The sequence below is a fragment of the Strongylocentrotus purpuratus genome, unplaced genomic scaffold, assembly GCF_000002235.5.
Source record: "Strongylocentrotus purpuratus isolate Spur 01 unplaced genomic scaffold, Spur_5.0 spur5_scaffold_15, whole genome shotgun sequence".
In the NCBI taxonomy this organism is placed as follows: Eukaryota; Metazoa; Echinodermata; class Echinoidea; order Camarodonta; family Strongylocentrotidae; genus Strongylocentrotus; species Strongylocentrotus purpuratus.
This window is the reverse complement of record NW_022145600.1, coordinates 19,707,394-19,731,103: the sequence shown is the minus strand read 5'-3', so window position 1 is coordinate 19,731,103 and position 23,710 is coordinate 19,707,394. Positions and strand designations below refer to the sequence as shown.

General features: G+C 36.9%; 1 protein-coding gene across 1 annotated transcript in view; it reads right to left on the bottom strand.

Moving 5' to 3' along the window:
• The window catches only part of LOC105445013, a 56,300-nt gene extending 34,291 nt beyond the window's left edge, over window positions 1-22,009 (bottom strand). The window contains exons 1-2 of the mRNA XM_030985983.1: window positions 21,860-22,009; window positions 7,883-8,051 (exon numbers count right to left, since the gene is read on the bottom strand). Of these exons, the coding sequence (XP_030841843.1) occupies window positions 7,883-8,051; window positions 21,860-21,953 (263 nt within the window). The 5' untranslated portion in view covers window positions 21,954-22,009. The remainder of the gene's footprint in view (window positions 1-7,882; window positions 8,052-21,859) is intronic.
• Between the last annotated feature and the right edge of the window lie 1,701 nt (window positions 22,010-23,710).

Here is a 23,710-nt window from a genome sequence, read left to right as displayed (position 1 = left end):
TTATTAATATCTGTTGATTATCATATTGAGCCATGACTTTGTTCCTTTGCTATAATGAAATAAAATCATCACTGTTACGTACGATGATAACTTCTCTCTTTCACATTATGTAATTTCAGATTTTGGCCCAATATTTTGCAATGGAATTCTAGTGCTGCCATGATATTATACCTTTTTCATAAATACTTTGAAACTTGCTAGAAGTAACATCAAAATATACTATTATCCACGATATCCCGACTCTGAACATGCAGCAATTCAATTCTTTTACTATACTGGACTTTTCAGCTTATAATTGAAGCAGTTGGAATCCATTCACTTTTAAGGAGAAACAATGACTCTCACAAACTTTTGTTGTTGTTTTTCTTTTGAATTTTAACATATATATGCAACATGAGAATACCATATTTCAAGATTTTCCAGAAGAACAAAAGAATTACATTACTTTATCTAGCATTTCAATTTTCGCATGCAACAACAAAATCTAATACAATCCTAGACTTAACACTGTCGACAAGCAACACTGAAACTCCCCTACAATCCCTGACTTTTAAATAGTCCACATGCAACACTGAAATATTATTCGACTATATCTGAAAAGAAACTTTCTGGTGGCATCTAAAATTCTAAAATGATCATGCTTTCCCTCTTTAAGACCTGCATATCAAACTTTTTTCAACAGCAATAATTATATATATTTTTCGTTACATATTTTCAAAAACACCATCAAAATCTGCACTTAAATCTTTCGCACCTTTTAAGACAAAGCAAGGAGGAAATATCCTTTATAGACTTTTAATAAGAAACAATAATGCAATTCCCATACAATCCCTAACTTTCCAACTTCCTATAAGCTGCAATGAAATTCCATTATTTTCAGAGTTTACTAATAATGACGAAACAATGACTTTCCCATACTACCCCTTCACTTTCAACAACGACATTCATTTCCTTTCAGCTGACATTTCATACTTTTCCGACATTTCCAAAAATTCAAGAGCCTTTAAGACCTTTTATATTTCGAACAGTTTAAAAACTTACACCTTCTCTGACCTCTGACCTATGACATCTGACAATGCAACAATTGTTGAAAGTGATTGACACAAAGAAAGATGTTTATATTTTGATCATAATTTGGGCTTTTGTAGGACGCCGGCCATCCTGTCACTTCTTTGCTTTGCCAACACACATTTTTCGGATGACGATCAATCATATTGGGGATGGCGGAGGAGCGTTCAAATCAAAGTCAATACATTTGACAGATGTTTCCAATACCATTGCCAATCCTTACCCTCCACCCCTGAGTTACCTAGGGTGCGTTCAATCAACACTTTTTTACCCTAGAAACTTGGTTTTCAAAGACGTTTAGTTTAAAACACGGTTGTGTTCAAGCGATATCAAGCAATTTTTTTTTTTGTCAGTCGTAAAAATAAACATGTTTAAAAACGCAAACATGGAATGCTGAAAAGGATGCGTTTTGTATCATGATTCTGCAGAATCACGGTTGCTAAAAATCGCTTGAACGAACGGAGATCTCAATCATGATTGTATAACGTCATTATCATGGCCTGCTTCTGGTTCGGCCGACAGTTGACGATAAACAAATTCAGAAAGCATGCAGCAAAGTTGACCTATACTTTCTGGGTCAAACTTAACAGTGTGATAAGCAGTGGCTGGGCTTGAATTGAGCGAGAATCAGCGCTGTTGAAAAATTTGCTTGAACGCTCTCCCGCAGAAACCGTTTATTTTAACGGCGTTTTGACTTGTAATTCATGTTTGTGATTCTAGCTTTTAAAAATTGCTTGAACGCACCCTTACCCCAGCTCACCCTTCTGCCCCAGGTTATAAACCGCTTTTTGCCAAAGTTTAAAGGCGATGTCACTGAATTGCTTAGGTTTCATGTTTGAATTTGAATTTCATAAAGGGGCCTATGTCCTCGGGAGTAACTTCAAGTTCTACCGTAACTCTGAATTTACAGCTCCGTGAGTAGAGAACTATCTGTGACACTTTGGAAGGTTGCATCAATCGCAATGGAATTAAGGAGTTTGTATTAACCTTATAAATCGTCTGTTGAAAGCGAGAAGGGCATTGGCCCATGCACTTTATCACAGAGTTTTAACATCCTTCTGGCTCTCAACAGACAAAACATTTAGAGTTTAATGGTCATGAATTAAGTCCTGAGGATAATTTCAGACATACAGAGCCCATCTCTAATAAATCTCTTTATGATGACTCGATCCATCAACCTGTAATTAATCAAGAGAACAATTGTCATCTGTTTGATAGCCAGTTAATAGCCACAAGGGCATTAAGTCTATGTAAAAGTGCAGGAGTTTGAAACCCTTTGGCTCTCATCAGATACTGTAATTATTTTCACTCTATGATATGTCTTGCAAGTCATCTGTTAAGATCTAGAAGGTCATTAACCAAAATAATGTTTAGAAGTAGATTCGATCAAAATGATTACATTAACCAGGCTTCTTTGATTACATTTTTTTTTTAAGGGGGGAGGGGCGGGGAGGGGGAAAGAGTGATTGAAATGTCAAAGTCTAGAAAAATATGTGGTTTTCAAAACAAAGCCCCCTTTCACGAATCTGATTGATTACACGGTCCGGACAATAATTCTTTTTCCTTACGGGGGAAATATTCCATCGCATGTACCTACGAGCACTTGAAGGTGTCACCCTAACCCGAGTCTGGTATTAATGTCTCCTTATCTCCACGATTTACAGCAATAACACAGAAATTATGCCCCCTGAACAAAAATAAATGTTCTATATTTTCGATTCTTTGTTTGATTTATTGGTCAATCAATTTTTCTGAGGAATGAAATGGAACTGAAATTATATTCATTCTTACCTGACATGATTTTTAAAAATTTCTTTTACATCTTATTTCTTCTCTCGTCCTTCCTTATTTCTTTTTTTTTTAAGGGAAAGGGGAGGGGGTAGTATTATCATCGTCCCTGTCATTTCATCAAACTCTTTCTTTAACTCTTTTCTTTTTTTTAAATAGGATTAGCACTCCCCAAAAAATTGTTTTAAATGAGCAGAGTGCATTTCAAAGTCTGCCATTATTTATGGGCTGTTTAGCAAAATCATGATACATTTATGTCTTAAGGAATCTATATTAAATTAAATTATAAAAAATAAAAAGACAGAACAATGTTTGCAGTCAAATTCATCATTGTTCATAACATACAGAATAAAAATATTTTATTTAATAGAGAAAGTAGAATTTCAAGCAACATTGGAAATTGCCAAATGTTCCTATTTGCTGCCCCCAATGGAGAAGTCATCTAAAATGATTCCATGTACCTTTCTGCTTTATAAACAGTTTCTTATCTTAGCTACAAAGGAAATCCTTAACACCATATATATTATCTGTGTTGTACAGAAGACACAAAAACCTGAAACTGGTCAAGTTAGGGTCGGTTGAACTTGACTTCCTTTTTTACAGCAGTCTACGTGTTTCCTCCCATTACATTATGAATCATTCCTAAGTATAATATATACGCTGTTAAGTGGGCTGAAGCTGTAAAGTGTTCCTGACCCCATAGGATTAAGTTACATAGAAAAAGATCATGAGGATTATGCATGGAACACATTTTTGGTTCCTTGTCATGTCCAGTTGTTGGGCAGACCTACATGTTTTCGGCAGTGACCATTAGAAGTTTCTATTACAAATATTGCAAAATAAACACCTGTTTTTTTCTTTCTTATGAAATATGCAAAGGCACAAATATTGCGAAAAAGCAATATCCATTATTGAATATTGGACATATACATCATTTTCAAATTATTTTTGTAATTCCCACAAAGTTAATCTGCTTCCATAAGACAGACAAAGGGAAATAATGCGCCAAGGCAAGCTTATTTGATCCTTGAGCTACCTAGATTTATGGGACATGATTTAGAAAAGACCTTTGATAGGGTCAGTTGCTAATTCCATTACTTTATGAATAATCAAAAATACCATGATGTACATTGTGCAACACTAACAACATGGAAATGCTACATGCAGTTGATTCGGTGTATAAAGGTTTCCATTGAACAAACTTTGATATTGGATCTGGAATTTTTTTTTTTTTAATACTAAACAGCTTGTTTTTCTTCTTCAAATAAACAAAAAGAATTCATGAATTGTGAAATTTTTGCTACTCAAATACAGCTTTTCAATATTCCTTTAAAAATCAATAAATAAGTTCATGTCTCAGAATGAAGACCCTGAAAACACAGCGCAAAGTGGCATTCTTAATCAGCCATTTTGCTAATGGCACAATAATGTCGGAGTAATTTGCGTCAATTTGAGCTAAAAATCAATTTGTTTGGGGCATTTATCGTCCATTTCCGTCTCTTCGTGGAATTGCAGGTGGTATTCTATTTTCTTTCAATGCCAGCACTTAGGATGGAATGGACTAGCATAAGAGTACAAAATAATTACTTTATATGAAATATCTTCTGCTTTTAGTTGTGTTTCCTTCAATATGTTTTACTCTACCATGTGCAACCTCTAAATTGTATTAATTGCTAAAATGCATTAAAAGTTGTCTGCTGAGAGCCAGATGGGCATTGACTCTTTGTTTAAGTGTATGAGTTTAATGCCCTTTTGGTATTCAGCAGGCAATATTTTTTGGGCTTAAGTATTTATGGACACAGCTGCTCATTGGGCAATTAGAGCATTCCACTAAATCTTTGGAAAATGCTTTGGCATGTGTAAAACTTGTTAATCAGAGGAAAGATAGAACAAGAGAAAGAGAAGAGTGGAAGGAGAGACATACAGAGAAGAGGGAGGGGAGGAAGAGAGAGAGAGAGACAGAGAGAGAGAGAGAGAGAAAGAGACAGAGGAGCAAGAGACAGAGAAGAGGGAGTGTGAGTGTGTACCGTATTTTCCGGCGTAAAGGCCGCAGTATTTTCGGGTGAGAAAAAATCAAAAAGTTGGGGTGCGGCGTATACGCAACAACAACAAAATTCAGCGGTCAAAACATCACGTCCATTTGCACGTATGGGACTATAGGAACGGTAGCATGACTAGACAACGGTACAGGACAATTCTAGAATAACTCCACACAATTTACCGACAAGTTTATGTTGCATAGTTGACATGAAGACGAAAAAACTTATTTTTCTAATAAGATCTGCCGATAGATCTCGATCTAAGTCCATACCATTGCATCGCCAAAAAGTAAACAAAGGGACAGGCCGTTACTTACGGAGCTAGCTGCCGCGCAACGCAACTGCGCAGGTCGAAAAATGCTATTTCGGATTACACCGCACATCGAGGAAGGGGTATTGTAGGATACCAAATCTGCGTACGATACAGTACTAGCTTAAAAGTCGATGAAGATCTGCTAAATTATGATCATTTTTGAGGTTAACTTCTTGTTGATTTATAAGAATATTGATGAATTGGGTATGGTTTGTATAAAAAAACTAGATGGAATTCGACTGCGCGCAGTCGAAAATGATGCCTCCGTCATAGAGCAATTTTACAAACCGAAACGGAAGAAATTTTTCAAATTCAAGTTCAATTGTAATCCATTAACAAGTTCTCAGAATATCGTGATTACAAGCAATTTCTCATATACATATATGACCCTTTGATCTTTGATCTCATGACCCTAAAATCTACTCAGTTCATTGGCTCTGCAAGATTTCCTGAGTTAAATAGTAATCCATCTGTCAGTTCTAATGAGAATGCGTCCACAAGCTATTTTTGCATACATAATGAGCCCATGACCTTTGATCTTATGAACCATTCATTGGCTCTGCAAGATACATAAATGATCTAAGTTTGGCAGGAATCCATCAATCTGTTCTAATGATAATACGATCACAAGCTATTTTTGCATACATAATGAGCCGCATGAGCTTGACCTTTACCTCATGACCCCAAAATCTAATCAGTTCATCAGCTCTGCAAGTAACATACATGACCTAAGTTTGGCAGGAATCCATCAATCGGTTCTTGAGATAAGGCGATCACGAGCTGTTTTTGCATACACAATGTGCGCTGTGACCTTTGACCTCGTGACCCCAAAATCTAATCAGTTCATTGGCTTTGCAAGATACATACATGACCAAAGTTTGGCAGGAATCCATCAATCGGTTCTTCAGATAACGCGATCACAAGCTGTTTTTGCATACATAATGAGCCCTGTGACCTTTGACCTTTGACCTCGTGACCCCAAAATCTAATCAGTTCATCAGCTCTGCAAGATACTTACATGACCAAAGTTTGGCAGGAATCCATCAATCGGTTGTTCAGATAACGCGATCACAAGCTGTTTTTGCATACATAATGAGCCCTGTGACCTTTGACCTTTGACCTCGTGACCCAAAATGTAATCAGATTGTTTTCCTATAGTGATACACACTATCACTAAGTTTGAAGTTTAAATCTCCAGTGGTTCTTGAGATATCATGATAACAATCTCAATGTATGGAATTTCATAAGTTGACCTCTGTGACCCTTGACCTTTGACATACAGTACGTGCTCCAAAATCTAATCAGATCGTCTTCCTATGGTGATACATACTATCCTTAAGTTTGAAGTTTAAATCTCAAATGGTTCTTGAGATATCGCGCTAACAATCTCAATACAAGGAATTTCATAAGTTGACCTCTGTGACCTGTGACCTTTGACCTACGTACTCCAAAATCTAATCAGATCGTCTTCCTATGGTGATAAATACTATTCCCGAGTCTTAAGTTTAAATCTTAAATGGTTCTTGAGATATTGTGATAACGGTCAAACGGGACGGACGGACGGACGTACGGACGGACGTACGGACGGACGTACGGACGTACGGACGGACAACCCGAAAACATGATGCCTCCGGCACCACCTTCGGTGGCGGAGGCATAAAAAGAGTGTTCTACAAGAAAATTACGATCATTTTGTTTGGTCCGTTTTTTTTTTCTCGTTTTTTTTGTTTTTTGTTTTTTTGTTGTAGTTTTTTTTTTTCCTCTACGAAATGTCAAAGTTGGGGGTGCGGCCTATACGGCGGTGCGGCCTTTACGCCGGCAAATACGGTATGTGTGAGAGAGAAATAGAGAGAGAGAAAGAGGGTGAGAGAGAGAGAGATAGAGAGATGGGGAGGGAAGAGCTCATTTATGTTGTTCTTACAAATAATACACAAAGATAAATCTTAATCACTTTAGTGGAAACGTAAAGTCTCTCCTGATGGTACTCAATTACATTCTCCTGCATTATTGTTTTCAATTAATGGTGGATAAAGAATGAGTGGTTCAGATCAGGACATATGAATACTTTGGGGGTGAGATAGAAGACAAATTCAATATTATTCATATTTAGATGGGAATTCATTATCTAGATGGGGAGGGATTACAAAATCTCATGCATTTTTCATTTGCAATTAATGTTGGATATAGAGGGATTGGCTCAAACTACAAAACAAAAATGTTTAGGAGAAGCACTCAAAGCTTTCCTATTTTGATGTAAACATAATCAGTAACATCAAAGACAGTTTAACCCATTCAAATTCAATTCACTGTTTTCTTAATACTTCATGCACCCTTAACAGGATTGTGCAATATAAAATGTCTTGAAGGAATTGAAAGGGTTAAATGATCCAGTAGTATTGGGGTTACAGTGTACAGTTATCAAAATTAAACATACCGGTATATTTATCGTAAGAGAAATGCAGAATACCATTACTATTTCTTTTCTTTCTCTTTCTCTCAAGAACAATACTGAAAACAAAATTACTTGAACTCAGTTTTTACATACTATTCTTTTGATTTATTTCATAACATGTACACGGAATTTATTAATTTTTGAAGGAAAACATGCATGGGTCCAGTGGTTTACCCTACTGGTGCCGTGCTTGGACCAGCAGCACCAGGGTTCAATACCCACCTTGAGAAGACAGCCCACTGTGAAGTACTGTGCATGTCCGTCCAATCCGGTCTCTTTCCCCTGTAAGACACATTGTAAACGTGGCCTCCGCATCCATACCAGACAGAGAAATCGGTGGGTTTGTCGCTCCGGTCCTTCCAGTTGCCGTTTTGTCTCATGAAATTGTGCCCTTTTTAGAAGAAAAAAAAGTGACAAAAAGAAAACAAACATAGCAGGGTTACTAATTAATTATCAAATGGGTTTCATTATGAATGGGATCTACTTGTAATTCTTTCAAGGAAAATGAAATAGCAAGAAATCCTGGGAAGATACATTACACATATGATTTTTATTCTTCAATTCATTATCAAGTTTTCTTAGCATACATCATCATGCCATAATGTAGGTGAAAGTATACCCATCTCATGGACAACTTGCCAACAGTGCGTATCCCAATTCGTAATTCCTACATCATAGACAGAAGACTCAATGCGAGAACCAACAGCGCAGCTAGGGCAGCAACGAACTACAGAAATATTTTTTAAAAATGTTCAGTTTACACACTCAGAAATGCCTCAGAATGTACCTTAGAGCACCTTCAGGTTCAAAATTTTCTAGTGCCCTAAAGCGGGCCCTGAACCCCATGCTGTAAAGGCTTTGTGCTCACAGTTTCGTACATTTCGCACAGGAAAATCCTGGATCCGCCCCTTACAGATGATCAAAGATGGTGCTAAAGGGTGGCACTTCTAGTGCAGTATGGCTTTAAAGCGGGACTGCACTACTTGTAGCTACTTGCACCCTCTATACAGCCAGCAATGCCTAAGCGGTACCTGTTGATCACCCATGGTCCCCTTTTTCCTATGTTAATTGAGAGCTGATTTGATGAGATAACCACCTGTCAGTGACGAAGCAGGTAGGTATAATCCCTCCCCATAGGAAAGAAATGAGCCTGCCGCATACTCCTGCGGCAGACTTGCCGCAGACCTGCAGCAGACCTGCCGCAGACAGTCATCTTTTTCACATGCAAATTAGTTTTGCCGCAGACTTGCTGCAGACCTGCCGCATACTCTTTCAGTATGATGAAGAGTCTGCTGCAGGTCTGCCGCAGACTTGCCGCATACTCTTTCAGTATGATGAAGAGTCTTTCAGCAGACTTGCTGCAGACCTGCCGCAGACTCTTCGTCATGAATATTCATATCTCATATAGACCTGCTGCAGACCTGCCGCATACTCTTTCATATCCAGTACGTGGCAATAAAGTATGCATGTAGAAGAACCAGTGATAAACTGATTGATACTTCATAATCGATATTGGCAATATCGATATTACCAATGAGGTAATACCAATATGTATGTCGATATTACCAATTAGGTATATTCTATTCTCAATTGTATTAACTTCATCACATTGATCATTTGAAGTGTATTCAAGAGTAACATTTAAAGTGACACAGGCTCGTACACATATATATATATATACTAAATATGTATATTGTTTCTTGGTTAGTAATCATAGTTTCTTGGTTAGTAATCAATATATCTATTGCTTAAACGTGAATGTAATTGTAACATGATCAGACAAAATAATCTATTGGTTAATAATGGCAAAAGGAAAATAGAAATCACAAAAATAATGTGCATTGTCTTAATTTGCTTAACAAATCATGATAAATGTATTTTTCTGTCACACGTGTAAAGTAATAATGAATATGCATGAGATGATTGGTTTCAATTGGCCCTATTAGACTTTAATGGGATTTCCTGTGGCAGACCTGCCGCAGACTGTTCCTGTGGCGTACTGGTATGCGGCAAGTCTGGAGCAAAGTTTTGCCCTGCCGCAGATCTGCCGCAGACTGTTCCTGTGGCATACTAGTATGCGGCAAGTCTGGAACAAAGTTTCATCCTGCCGCAGATCTGCCGCAGACTGTTCCTGTGGCATACTAGTATGCGGCAAGTCTGCAGCAAAATTTCATCCTGCCGCAGATCTGCCGCAGACTGTTCCTGTGGCATACTAGTATGCGGCAAGTCTGGAGCAAAGTTTCATCCTGCCGCAGATCTGCCGCAGACTGTTCCTGTGGCATACTAGTATGCGGCAAGTCTGCAGCAAAATTTCATCCTGCCGCAGATCTGCCGCAGACTGTTCCTGTGGCATACTAGTATGCGGCAAGTCTGGAGCAAAGTTTCATCCTGCCGCAGATCTGCCGCAGACTGTTCCTGTGGCATACTAGTATGCGGCAAGTCTGCAGCAAAATTTCATCCTGCCGCAGATCTGCCGCAGACTGTTCCTGTGGCATACTGGTATGCGGCAAGTCTGCAGCAAAATTTCTTTCTGCCGCATACTTCGGCATACTCTTTGCCGCAGACTTTTAGTCTGCGGCAGGTCTGCGGCAGATCTGCGGCAGGTCTGCGGCAGGTCTGCGGCATACTTTTCACTTTCCTATCGGTCCTGGCCAAACTAGTGCAGATAGGCTTTAAAGAAAGTGTATGCCTGAAATCTTTCCTCTATTATTTCGATCTCACACTATATGCATACAACCTGCAATGGGCTTATACATTTACAGTTTGAAATCCTACATCTGAGAAGTGTCCTACATTTGCACAGTAACTAATGGACAAACCATGATCAGTTCAACTTGCAATCACTTGAGTTTTCAGCACTTAATAACAACAACACATTTTTTTGGCCGGAGTTCTTGTTTAAGGTCAATTCCATTTAGGGCCTGAATTGAGAAAGGATTTGTGTCATTAAGCATTCAAGTCTACTGTGGAAGATTAGAATATGTTCACCTCAGCAGGTTAAGGTCTCTCAAGGGAGAAGCAAAAGAAAAACAAACATGTGTAAAAGTAATAGAAATATCTCAATCTCGACTTGCAGGGGGTGGGTGGGGGTCCCAAGTTGAATTTGGTACAAGGGAAAATTAATATTTTTCAGTGCATTTTGTAACTTTTCATTTTTGATCATGCCCATTATTTTGATGGAATGCAAATTCCAAGACTGAATTCATTACAAAAGGTGTATCATTTAAAGAGGAATAAACACAATTTCTAATGATACTAAACATAGCAATGATTATGCTGTAACAAGAGAGATATACCGGTAATAAAGCAAACTTGAATTTTCTTTTTGAGGGGTCCTATTATCTACATATAATCAATTAGTCTATTTTTAACAGGTTGGCTTTAATATCAGTGAAGTTTAAGCTCTAGTTTTTATAAGAACCTTCAAGGGTTCATTGTGTATAAAGCGATGGTTGTTTCACCCTTCATACGCCCCCAAAATATGTTTTTCACTGGCTGCTGCAGGTTGTCTCTCGCGTCTTTTGGTAACATGCATATATAGGTAGACTCATTATTAATGCAGTTGGATTGATCTTCTTCTCCTTCCTTCAATTGATGACCTGAAAATTTCATTCCATTCTTTTTCTTCTCTTCCTAGCTCAGACATATGGGAGCTTGTGGAGCTGAAGCGAATATAAAATCAATGCACCATTTTCATATCCATTATTGAATAGAGGATTGCTTGGGCTAGGAGAGGGATATGGGAGAGGGTTGAGAAAATGGCACAAGTTCAAAATCTTCTCCGACAAGCAAAAACGCTAAGAAAAAAAGGGTTGCCACATATCTAGGTGCCCTTTCGAGTTCAAAATTGCAAATGGGAGGTTAGGAGAGGGCACAACTAGGGGCAAAATCATTTTTCTTTTTACTCCGACCTTGTGCCCCCAACCCTCCTTCCAAATCCACTTCTGATATCTGCACTTCATATTTTTGGCTGATATCAAAGCAAGTTCTTTTGAAGGAAACCGTCGTTTATAAAAAACTACCTTTTTTTGCCACATTTCATCTATCACCTTGAATGATGAAATAGACTACCTATCAAACCAATAGCCCCATTTAGCTTGACTATACTGAAAGTGTGATAGAAAGTGCGATAACAAGAGATATTGCATTGGGCTGATCTAAAAAGGATACTGTCTGAAAATGTTTTTGCTTTGTCGATCACAATGGTGCTGTTTTGGACATTAAAATGTAACTCAAATTACGAAAATACAAAAATAATTATACATCCATTTTACCCGAAGAAGCAAGCTTATTTACATTATATTTTCCTGCTGTTTGATTAGAAACATGTTATTTCAAAGAAATATATTGTAACCATGGCAATGGCTAAAGACATCATTTAGAAAGATGGCATTGTGTTCAGCAGTCCGAAAATAGAAGGAAAAGGCATATAAATTCAGATTATACAGAAAAACTGTGCCATCTGTTTTTCTTTTGTTTTTTCTATTTTGTTCAGTTTTTGTTTGTTGTTGTCGGTCATTAATTGCATTACATTTGGCTTTAATTACCTAAATCTTTTCTATCAATCTGTATTAAAGCAAATATTAGTAACTTTTGTTGAGTTCCTTGAGCAAGTAATAATGACTTCTTCTTTATTATAACCCAAAGTAGAGCTTGACCTATAGCCCTCACTGAGCCATGGAGTCACATTTTATAATCAGCATTCACGATGTAGCTTGTTTTCCCTTAAATTCAGCAATGATGTCATAAATGTTTTCTTGGCCCTTATAACTTGCAAAAGGTCAGTGGAAGACTTCATTCATCACGAGTGGAAAGTCATCATCCCTTTCCTTACAACATACATCCAGAAATAGCAAGAATGTTGAAAGTTTAAGCTATAAGAACCTCTGTAAAAATATTCATGTTCTATAATGATGTGACTTTTAATTAGGCTGATCCCGTTTTCACATTGTATTTTTAATTTTGTTAAATTGCCTGGCATGTCATATCTATACCCTTCCCTGAAACACCTTGCTATTGACTGGACATTATCCTTCATTTAAGTATCTACAGTTTGTATGAACCTGAATTTTTTTTAACGTAAATGTGAAACAAACTAACCTCAACTTCAAACTTTTAAACTTTTTTAAATGTCATAATTTTCTTAATTTCTGTCCGATTGTGTTCAAACTGTCACCAGTCTGCTTCTCTGTTTTTTCTGCTTTTCTTTAAGAGTAGTTGGAGAGGAGCTCGCATGATATGCTACAGTGTTGCCAATTTGAGTTTCACTGATGATCACTTCCCCGATTCTAATCAGATTTTGCTCAAAATTTCACTTATTTGTTTCTCTCATTTTCTGCTTCTATTAAAACCAAATTAATATCAGGATGGGTTTCCCATTTAAAAGCCCAACTTGGGAAATCCATGCACTATAATAAAATCAATAGATCTCTAGCTGGTGGATACTGTCATGTTTAGTCTCATAGAAAACTTTTGTCAAGAGACTCATTAGTAACAACAGATATGTTTTACAACTTTTAAAGATGTGTGTGGCATGAACAGTGTGGTTCAAAATATAAACAACTCAGAAATCCAACCCTTTCATATGATATTTTTTTCCCTCTATGCTTAAAGCAAGAGGAAGCAGGAAGGAAAGACTGGATGTGTTGCTAGTGTTATCAAAGTAAAAGAAAATGATTTAAGTAAACGAGGAAATACATAGACACAAAAAAGTAAAAAAGGAAAATCCTGTTGTGAAGGACTATTTCATGAGATATATCATAGTTTTAGACCTGGCTATGAGAACGTATGTCAAACATTTGTGTGCTTATAATGAAACTTTAAAAGCCTTCTAGTTCTGCAGCTCGTTACAATGTGGGCATTCAGTTTTTCAATATAAAGCATTTCAGCCATTTCTATATTAAAGCCATACTGATATACAAACTGTATTTCATCATTCAACTTCAGCTCTTCTGCTACTGATCCTATTTTTCCCCTTTTGAAACAGGGTCTATTAACCTGCTGGAACCATCTGGTTGATAAAAAAGTAACTTAAAGAAAAAGCTCAAGAACATTTCAAGAAATGTCTATCATCACTGGTATAACCACTAATTTGTTATGTGTACAATAAAGAAGCAAACTTGATACTCTTACGACACACTTTCCAAGAAAATATTTCTATGTCTTTCACACACACAATTCTTCCTGTACTGGGTCTATCAACCTGTGAAAATATCTGGTAGATTGAGAATGACCTACAGAAAAAGCTCAAGAACATTTCAAGAAGTATCTATCATCACCGTTATAAACACTGATGTAAATTGCCGTGTACACCATAAAGAAGCAAACTTGATACTGTTACGATACACTTTCCAAGAAAATATTCCTATATCTTTCACATCAAAAATTCTTCCTGTAACAGGGTCTATTAACCTGTTTGAACCATCTGGTATTAAAATGAAAAGTAACCTACAGGAAAAGCTCGAGAACATTTCAAGAAGTATCTATCATCACCACTATAAACACTGATGTAAATTGCTGTGCATACCATAAAGAAGCAAACTTGATACTGTTACAATACACTTTCCAAGAAAATATTTCTATATCTTTCACATCAAAAATTCTTCCTGTAACAGGGTCTATTAACCTGTTTGAACCATCTGGTATTAAAATGAAAAGTAACCTTTAAACAAAATATCTTAAGAACATTTCAAGAAATATACCATAACCATTAAATTGATGTGTTTAAAATAAGAAGCAAACTTGATACTCTTATGATACACCTCCCAAAATATAGAGAAGTTAATATATGTATTTCTGTCTTTCCAAAAAAGATGTGTTTCTGCTTTAGTACCAGGGTCTATTAAACCTGTTTGACCCATCTGGTATAGATGAAAACTGACTTGTCAAGAAAAAGCTCAAGAACATTTCAAGAAATATCGGTCATCACCAGTATAACCACTAAATTGCTGTGTGTACAATAAAGAGGCAAACTTTATAATCTTATGATACACTTCCCAAAGAAATTTCAAGAAGTTATAAGCATTTCTATCTTTCCTCAAAAAATTGTTTCTGCTTTAGTAACAGGGTCTATTAACCTGTTTGAACCATATGGTATAGATGGAAAAGTAACCGACTGAAAAAGCTCAAGAACATTTCAAGAAATATCCATCATCACCAGTATAAACACTAAATTGCTGTGTGTACAATAAAGAGGCCAACTTGATAATCTCATGATACACTTCTCAAGAAAATATTGAGATGTTATATGTACTTCTATCTTTCCAAAAGATTTGTTTCCGCTTTTATAGTAGCAATGTCTATTAACATGCTGGAAACATCTTGTAGATGAAAAATGACGTAAAGAAAAAGCTCAAGAACATTTCAAGAAAGATCTGTCATCATCGGTATAACCACTAAATTGCTGTGTGTACAATAAAGAAGCAAAGTGATGATTTTATGATGATGATACACTTCCCAAGAAAATATAGAGAAGTTAAACGTATTTCTGTCTTTCCAAAAAGATAGTGTCTGTTCAGAGCCAGAAGGGTGTTAACTCTTTATCAACGTATAGAGATTAATGCCCTTCTGGCTCCAAACAGACCATATGTTACAAAGCAGGTTTTCAGGCCAAAACTCACTATTAAACCAAGCAAAATGAGTGGAGCAGTAAATATGGAAATGCGATATCTAGGATAATTTTCCCACTTCTCTATAGATGCTCTCAAAATGTGAGATATGGTAGAAAGCGGTAAATATTGGAGCCTAATTGTATCCTCCTATCTTTTCCCACAGGCTCAAGCACTTAAGAATATTTCCCAGCAGAGCTAGAGCAGCCGGCACACTTTAGTTGTTAACATCTTTATAGCCATGAGCAAAAAGACAGGTGAAGAAGAAGAATTTCATATTGCATATTTTAAAGTGTTCCTCTTTTTGATAGATACAACTGCAGGTTGAGAGCTAGAGAGGTAAGTAACTCATATACAATGTTGCCATTAAAGTTTGAATAATCTTCTCTTTTCATGAAAAAATTGTAACAATAGGCCCGTCCTTATCAGACTGAAGGTGCAAAATAACCCGCTATTTTAACTAGCCCAATCTCAAATTAGCCAGCTAGTTTGCGTCTTCATCAGCCCGCAGTTGCAATTAGCTGGCTAATTGGTCGAGAAAATATCCAGAGAAATCTCGGTCTTGTTTCCAAAATAGCCTGCTATTCCTAAATAGCGGGCTAATTTGTGATGAGCGTATCGGTCTGGCGAAGTCGCAATTTCAAGCTGCGGGAAAATATCCTGAGTCTAAAAATAGCAGGTTATATTTGCAACTTTTGGTCTTTGTTTTATTCTGGATAGCAAAAGTTAATATCTTTTCAAAATTGTATTGGATAATCTCAATGATTCTTTAGATTGATCAATAAAGTTCTGAGAAGATACAAACTTATTGGCATGTATCAGGAATAAACCATATGTTTCTCTGTTTCTCTTATTTTTCCACTGTCATACAAATATTTTTTTTTACGAAGGTTGGATTGCCCTTTGACTTGCAATGGTACCTAAGTTCAGGGATAACATTAGAACATCGCAAACGCCACTATATGAACATGGTCATACAAGAAGCTATATAGTCAACTATAATTGATTCTCTGAGTTGTTCTATTTTTCTATTTTTAAAGCTAACTCCAAACTATTCAACCCACCCCAATTCAAAACTGATGAGAATGAATAAATACATAGAGATGAATGATAAATATTGCAATACCTGAACATTTATGGAAATACATTATCAGCAAAAATACATTATACTTCATCACTAACTAACGCATAATAATTTCACTATATATCACTGCAATGGAGAACATATAGCTAAAATGTTAAGATTTCCTCTATTCCAACTGTACATGTAATTGACACAGGTTTAAAGGCAGTGGTTTTCAACACACATCTGACCTCCTGTGATATCAACACACACCAACAATCAGCAGAAAGTCTATAAATAAAACAAGTCTAATCTAGATATATGCGAGTGATTTGGCAGTCTGATTTAGCAGTCTGATTTATAGTGATCTGATTTAGGTTCTGCGTATGCAGGGAAAGCAGAGAAACCTATGAGGGGAAACTTGAGCGGCAAGGGCACGTGTTGCTGTTTTGACCCGCATCTATTAGATATCTCAACTAATGAGGACACGACTCTGCTATCAGGGACCGTTTCCATTCACCAATCTTTTTTGCCTGAGATAAATATTCTTTGGTTTCATGATGAGAACGCTTGTACGATGATGAAAATACTTGTTTTTGAATTGTTTTGGTCTGCAGCAAACTTGAATCTACTAGTATTAGGTCGAGACACAAATTTTCCATTTACCGATTTTGTTTTGCATGTGATGAGTTATAATCTTTGGTATCGTGATGAGAATGCTTCAATATGAGATGAAAATATTTGTTTTTGTTTATTGCTTTGGTCTCTAGCAAACATGAACGTACCAGTATTAGATAGAGACACCAATTTTTTCCTTTTTTTGCCCTTGATAAAAAAATCTTTGGTAACATGATAAAATTGCTTGTGAGATGAGAATACTTGTTTTTGTAATGTTTTGGTCTGTAGCAAACATAAATCTACTAGTATTAGATAGAGACACCAATTTTCCGTTGACCAATTTTTTTTTGCCTGTGATAAAAAATCTTTGGTATTGTGATGAAAATGCTCATGAGATTATGAAAATTCTAGTTTGGGGTTAATTGCTTTGGTCCGCAACAAACATGAATCTACTAGTATTAGATAGAGACACCAATTTTCCATTGACCAATTATTTTAGGGGGCCCTTGATAAATAATCTTTGGTATTGTGATGAAAATGCTCATGAGATTATGAAAATACTAGTTTTGGGTTAATTGCTTTTGTCTGCAACAAACATGAATCTACTAGTATTAGAAAGTGACACCAATGAGGACAAGATTCTGCCATCAGGGTCTCTGTTTCTACTGTCCAATGTTTTCATAACTGGTATTCATGACAGTGACAGTGTTTGTTTTGACCATCTGCTATGCAGATAAATCTATTAAACATCTGCAAAAATAAGAACTTGATTCTACTAGTCAAACCTGTCTTCGTGGCCACCTCTCTATAACGGCTACCTGTGTATAGTGGTTATGTATTTTGTCTCCCTCAAGAAAGAAATACGTAGTGTCCATTGTCTACTGTTTCGATTTATGGTATCATGACAAAAAGTAATATCTTTATTGTATGTACGTAGCTACTAATTCTTAATACCAGCACTAATGAGGATATCATTCTATTAGTAAAGGCACTTTCCACAGACCATTGTTTTGGTTGGTGATTATAGTACCAGTAAAATTCTCTTCTTTTTTTTTTTCTTTTTTTTTTTACTTGTCTGTGAATCAATTACATATCAGCAAAGATGAGGGTACAATATTGTGAAATTACGGTCTGTTCCCAATGCCTGATGTTTTGATCATCGATATCATCATGACAGTGTCCAATTTGTTTGTTTTTCGACGTCTGTAGCAAAGATTTTCTATTAGATATCAGACACTAATGAGGACACGATTTCCCCCCATTGGTCTGTTCCCCTTGCCCAATATTGTGATACTGGTATCACCATAAACATAGTGTTGTTTGTTTTGAATGTATCCATGAAGGCAAAGTTGTCTCGAATCTATAGGTCAATCTACTAAACGGGGTTGTACACTGCATTGCCATGCAGGCAGGGACAGATATGCAGCCACTTTTCGAGACGTGCGAACAGGTCCCTCACCCCAAATTTGATCTAGATACGGTATTAGAGCCCCCCAGCGACACTCCACACTCCACCAGAAGCGGGAGCAATATGAAACTATAAATGAATCCATTCCAAGCTCTTGTTTCAAGGGCTCTAGCTGCATGTAAATTGGAGATAATTTCTCCTTTCCCCGCTGCCTTCTTTCCCAAGCAAATTAAAACATTTATAATGAATTGTGACCACATTGTGTAAGTTTGTTGAGTGAGGGGGGGGGGGGTGGGCATGAGAAAAAGTGCAACATGGTTTGGTCATTACACTGGGTCTGACAATGTGCTATAATGTTCTTAAGTTATTTGTCAGATAGGGTTGCTAAGTGCCACTTAAAGGGAGTATAGTGTGATGATGACATGCTTCTTATCTGGAATATGTATCACAAACATAGAAAGTTAAGCCGTTGGCTGCCTGCAAGAAGGCCACTAATGCCAATAATAACTTTTAATACCTTCTTGCGGGCAGCTGACGAGAAGTTCAAAGGCACCTACCTCTATTTCTGTTAAATCAGGTACTCAGATATAACTTTTATTTTGATGACACTAATTCAAATCTTTATAAACCGAGATATGCAGAAAGGAGAATGAAGGCTTTTTCACAATACAATATTTCCTACTTTCATTGTAATTCACAATCTTGGTGAAAGCAACCCTTTTAAAATGTTTCTTTCTTTCCAGGGGCCCATTTCAAGTTACATGAATAGAATCAATACTTAAGGAAAATGCAGAGGCTATTTAGAGGCATCCACAACAAGAAGACAAATCACTCCATGCCCCATATGTCTCTGTGAGTGTTAGAACATGAATAAAAGAAGAGCTGCATTTACACTGAAATTTAAAAAATCATCGGTTTTTCTCACATTCCTGTGTTTCGCTGGTAGTTGCATTGCAAGACGCTACGAAAAATCAAAATCGAAAATTACACCTCTCGAGTGTTTTTTTTTTTAAAACACCCGCTAAAGTTTCAACAATTTTTCACCAGTAATGTAAATTGTAGTTCAAAAATTTGTATGATTTTTCAAAATGGTGTTTTAGATGTGTAAATGGGCCTAATAACTATGGAAAGAGTCGAGAGGGAGGCAAAATGGATGGGAAAGGGTCCCCTTTGCATGCTCTGAAACAGGTTAACGACACCTAACAGTATCATGCAACCTGCGTCCGTCTGCTAGAGTGCTGAAAGGAAGAAGGGCATCGGCTACCCTTCAAAGCATATCACTTGAACAACAAGTAGGCCTTTCGCACCTATAAAAAAAAACGGCATATATTGTAAGGGGTGTACTATATAGTCTGACATAGCCATAGAATACTCATTAGATGCCAGTATTTTGCATTAATGCCTGAAGGAACATTACTGAAACATTTTTTTTTTAAACACTTCTTATTATTATGTTTGACATCTGTGCAAATGAGCCCCATAGGACATCATTATAAAGTCTGCATCTCTTTTTTATTTGTTTTCCACTTTTTAGTCTGCAAGCATGGCATTTACAGAACTAAGGTTGTGTTCACATACAAAGACATAAGAGGGTTTCTTAACCATTTCACATCTGTATGAATCAACCCTAATAAGGGGTATTTATATATGTCCATAATTCTTTACTTGCTTTCCACTTTTTATTCTTCAAGCATTGCATCTACAGAACTAAGGTTGTGTTACAGATAAAAAGACTTAAGAACGTTTCTCGACTGATTCACATCAATGTGAATCAACCCTAAAACCATAATTTCTACCCACATCTCTTTGTTTGCGATCCACTTTTTAGTCTTTCTGTCATCTGTTGCACTCTGAGCTCATGCTCACATATAACGGCTTGAAAATGAACGATGTTTTAACTCTGTGTGAATGAACCCTCAAGACGTCATTGCGTTCCCTATCTCTATATTTGCTTTCCTCTTCTTGGTCTTCCTGTCTTCCACTGCACTCTGAGGTCACGTTCAGACTCAAGAGTTACTCTCAGCGTTTCATAATGGCTTTCAAGTTCTCCCTTTAGACAATTTTTTTTCCTTCCCCAAACGAGAATATTAACTGTGAAAAACATATAAAAGTTCTCCCCCTTTTCTTTTTTGTTCGAGGAGAGGGGGGGGGGGGGGGGGATCACTTGTTAACTCATTGCAATAAGTTGCTTTATGTATTACAATGGACAAATTCTACTAGGAATTTGTTAGGGATATGTTAGCCTTGACAAGCACGTACAAGTGGTATGTCACCAGACATTATTTTATGTTTCATTTCTTTTCCATTTTGTAAAGACATAACTTGTAAACAAGCAATTGTTTTATCAATAATATCAATATTGAGGGAAGGATGTATCTTTCATTTTCTCTCACATTCATTTCAATTGATTTCCATGCTGCTTTTCTTTTAGGGGGGGGGGTTCCTTTTTTCTGGGTGTTTTTTCTCATGATTTTCTTATATCTGATCATTACATTTCATTATTGTGTTATATCTGTGTTTTTGTTTATCTTATGCTTTTTAAAATCAATTAACAAAAAAACAAAAAAACAAAAAATTGAGAGAAAATTGCACTTTTTAAGGGTCTGGGAGTTATATGACTTCACAGCGAAAAAGCAGCGCTACTTAAAAACATGTATAATGGAAATCAAACCCTTTCTGAGTCAATTAATGCACTTTCTTGCGGGGATGTGCATGACTTTGGGCGGAGAGCTTACACAAAAGCATTATGGGAACTATCAGGGAGTGATACCCTTCTCAAAAAGAGTAATCCATATCTAAGATATCAGGATCAAGAGATCAATAATCACACACTGGTTCGAGGCAATCCGCTGGATCAATTCCCATTACTCCATTTCTAGAGGGAAGTAGTGCTTCAAACTGTGTTTGAAACTTTCGATGGTTACACTTTCCGTGAATACTTTTATGGAAGCGAGAAAATGAGAAATTGAGGAAATGACAAAATTTTCAGTTTCTGAATTGCATATCAAATAATTTGACTTATTGAAAATCTTGCTCAGATGTCTGTAATCGGAGGAGAAGGCATGCGATAGATTCTAACTCCTTCTTCTTAAATCAAGTGAATTATCTATTAATGAGCATCGTACGACATCTGACTAAAATTTAAGCATTAAGTTTGATTATTTTGAAACAAGAAATTTTCTCAAAATTCATGAGCGGTCACGATCTGTTAAATTCCATACTTTGAAAAAAGGGCTCTTGTCAATATTTCATGAAAGTTTCTGGTTTGAAAGTAAGTTGTTGACGAAAGAATTCAGTCCCTTCAAAGACACTGGAAAGTTAACCTGTTGACCACTGGAACCGGGTGAGCCCTGTACTAAGCTTATGGGAAGGAGATATTTGAATAGTCAATCGGTTAACTATCAATACTGTTTGTTTGTTTCCCTTTTTTCCTCACAATTCCTAAGTTTAAGTCTGAATCCACCTTGCCGAAAAAAGTTTGGTGAAATATTCATGACCATTACCTCTAGCTGATGCCAGCATGGCGGCGGTATCGTCTACATCACGGAGTGGGAGATCCGATCCACTCAGATTGATGACAAAGTCCCATGCTCCCATCCGACAGAGCTCCTCGAAACCCTGCAAAAACGAAAAGAAAGACGAGAAAGAAAATCAGTTATACCCATCGATCAGAATAATAAGTAGGAAATCCATTCATACCTAGGTATCTGGATGACATGAAGTTCATTTGTGCCCTGTGATCAGGAAAACAAGAAAGAAATTCAGTCGTGCCCTGTGTTCAGAAATACAAGTTAAAAAACCATTCATACATAAAGTGGTGTGAAAATTCAGACGAGAGAGCCACTTAACAGCAAATTAAAGCTTCCGCTGCATCTTTATTTTTCTACTGCTCCCAAACTCTGGATAAGGCCGCCTCCTCAACAAAAATCATCACCAACGGTAGAACAAATTGAACAATTCAAACAAAGGTTGAAGACATATCTATGCTGACACCATATGCATTCATTGAACTTAGGCTGTCACTGCTTGGTACCTTTTAAAAAGTGTAACTCTACCACTAAACGGGATGGCATCTCAAAGTGCATCTCGAAGTGCTTCTATCCAGTGGAAAGGCGCTACGTAAATTGCACATATTATTTGAGGTCTTGGAAATTGAATCTTCAAGGTATGTTGGATAAGATACCCATCCTAATTCACCTAGTCCCTAGGATAGGATTTAATATTGTAGGTCCCCTAGAGGTTTCAGTAGCTTGTATTAAACAGTTCTATTAACTTGTTATTGATAACAAGATTTATGAAACAGAGCCATGCAGTCAGTAAGGGTGATTTCACCTCAGATCAGGGCCCCGTCTTACAAAGAGTTGCGATTGAGTATTACAAAGAGTTGCGATTGATCCAAATCAATCGCAAGTCCCCCGATCAATCCCAAATTTGCAACCTCCTATTTTTTAAGAACATAGTCGTGATTGATATCAACTCTTTGTAATACAGGGCCCTGGATCTCTTGTAATGAGAACGGGGTCCAAGACCGTTTCTTTCTCCGAAAGGAATGGCTCATCTTTATTTGAACTGTGAGAAACATGTCAACCGACCCGTGCTCTTGAGATGATGTATACGGCTCGCTCCCTCAAAATTCCTCAATCAAGATCGCGACACTAAATGTCATGTTTACAAGCGATCTGTAAGGTACCTTGCGGCAAACCCTACTCTAAAAACTTGTTTTCATTAGTCTGAGTTATCAAAATACTGGTAAGTCAAATGACCCGCTAGTTCTTATGCAGGAAAGTTCATACACCACCCATTCGCCAATCACAACCTGCTCAGGTAATTTGCACCAAACTGCTGTTCCTGAACTGTGGAATAAACTACCCAGATTTGTCTGTAACCAGTAATATTTCAATTGATACCCTGTAAAAGTTTCTGAAAACTCACCTTTTCTGTAAATTTCATAATTGTGAGGTGCATTTGAACATGCATATTCGGAAATGCACTGTATAAATATTATCATCATCATTACCATCATCATCATCATCATCATCATCATCATCATCATCATCATCGTCATCATCATCAGCATTATCTTTATTATTATTTCCTATTCCCTATTTCCTTAATACATTTGGGAAATTAGCTAAAGGCCTCTTTCTGAAATAGCAAATAGGCCAATGTGCTGGCTAATTCGCCAGTGAATTAAGATGCATTTGGTCTACACTGCTCCTGTAGCTTAATTATGCCAAACTCCTTGAGAGAGTGTGCATGGATTGTTCAACTTGGGCCGAATGAAGATAATTTCATACTTTGGTCTATTTTTTCAAGGCACCTTGATCATTCTAATTCCTCAAGCTTCAAATGGA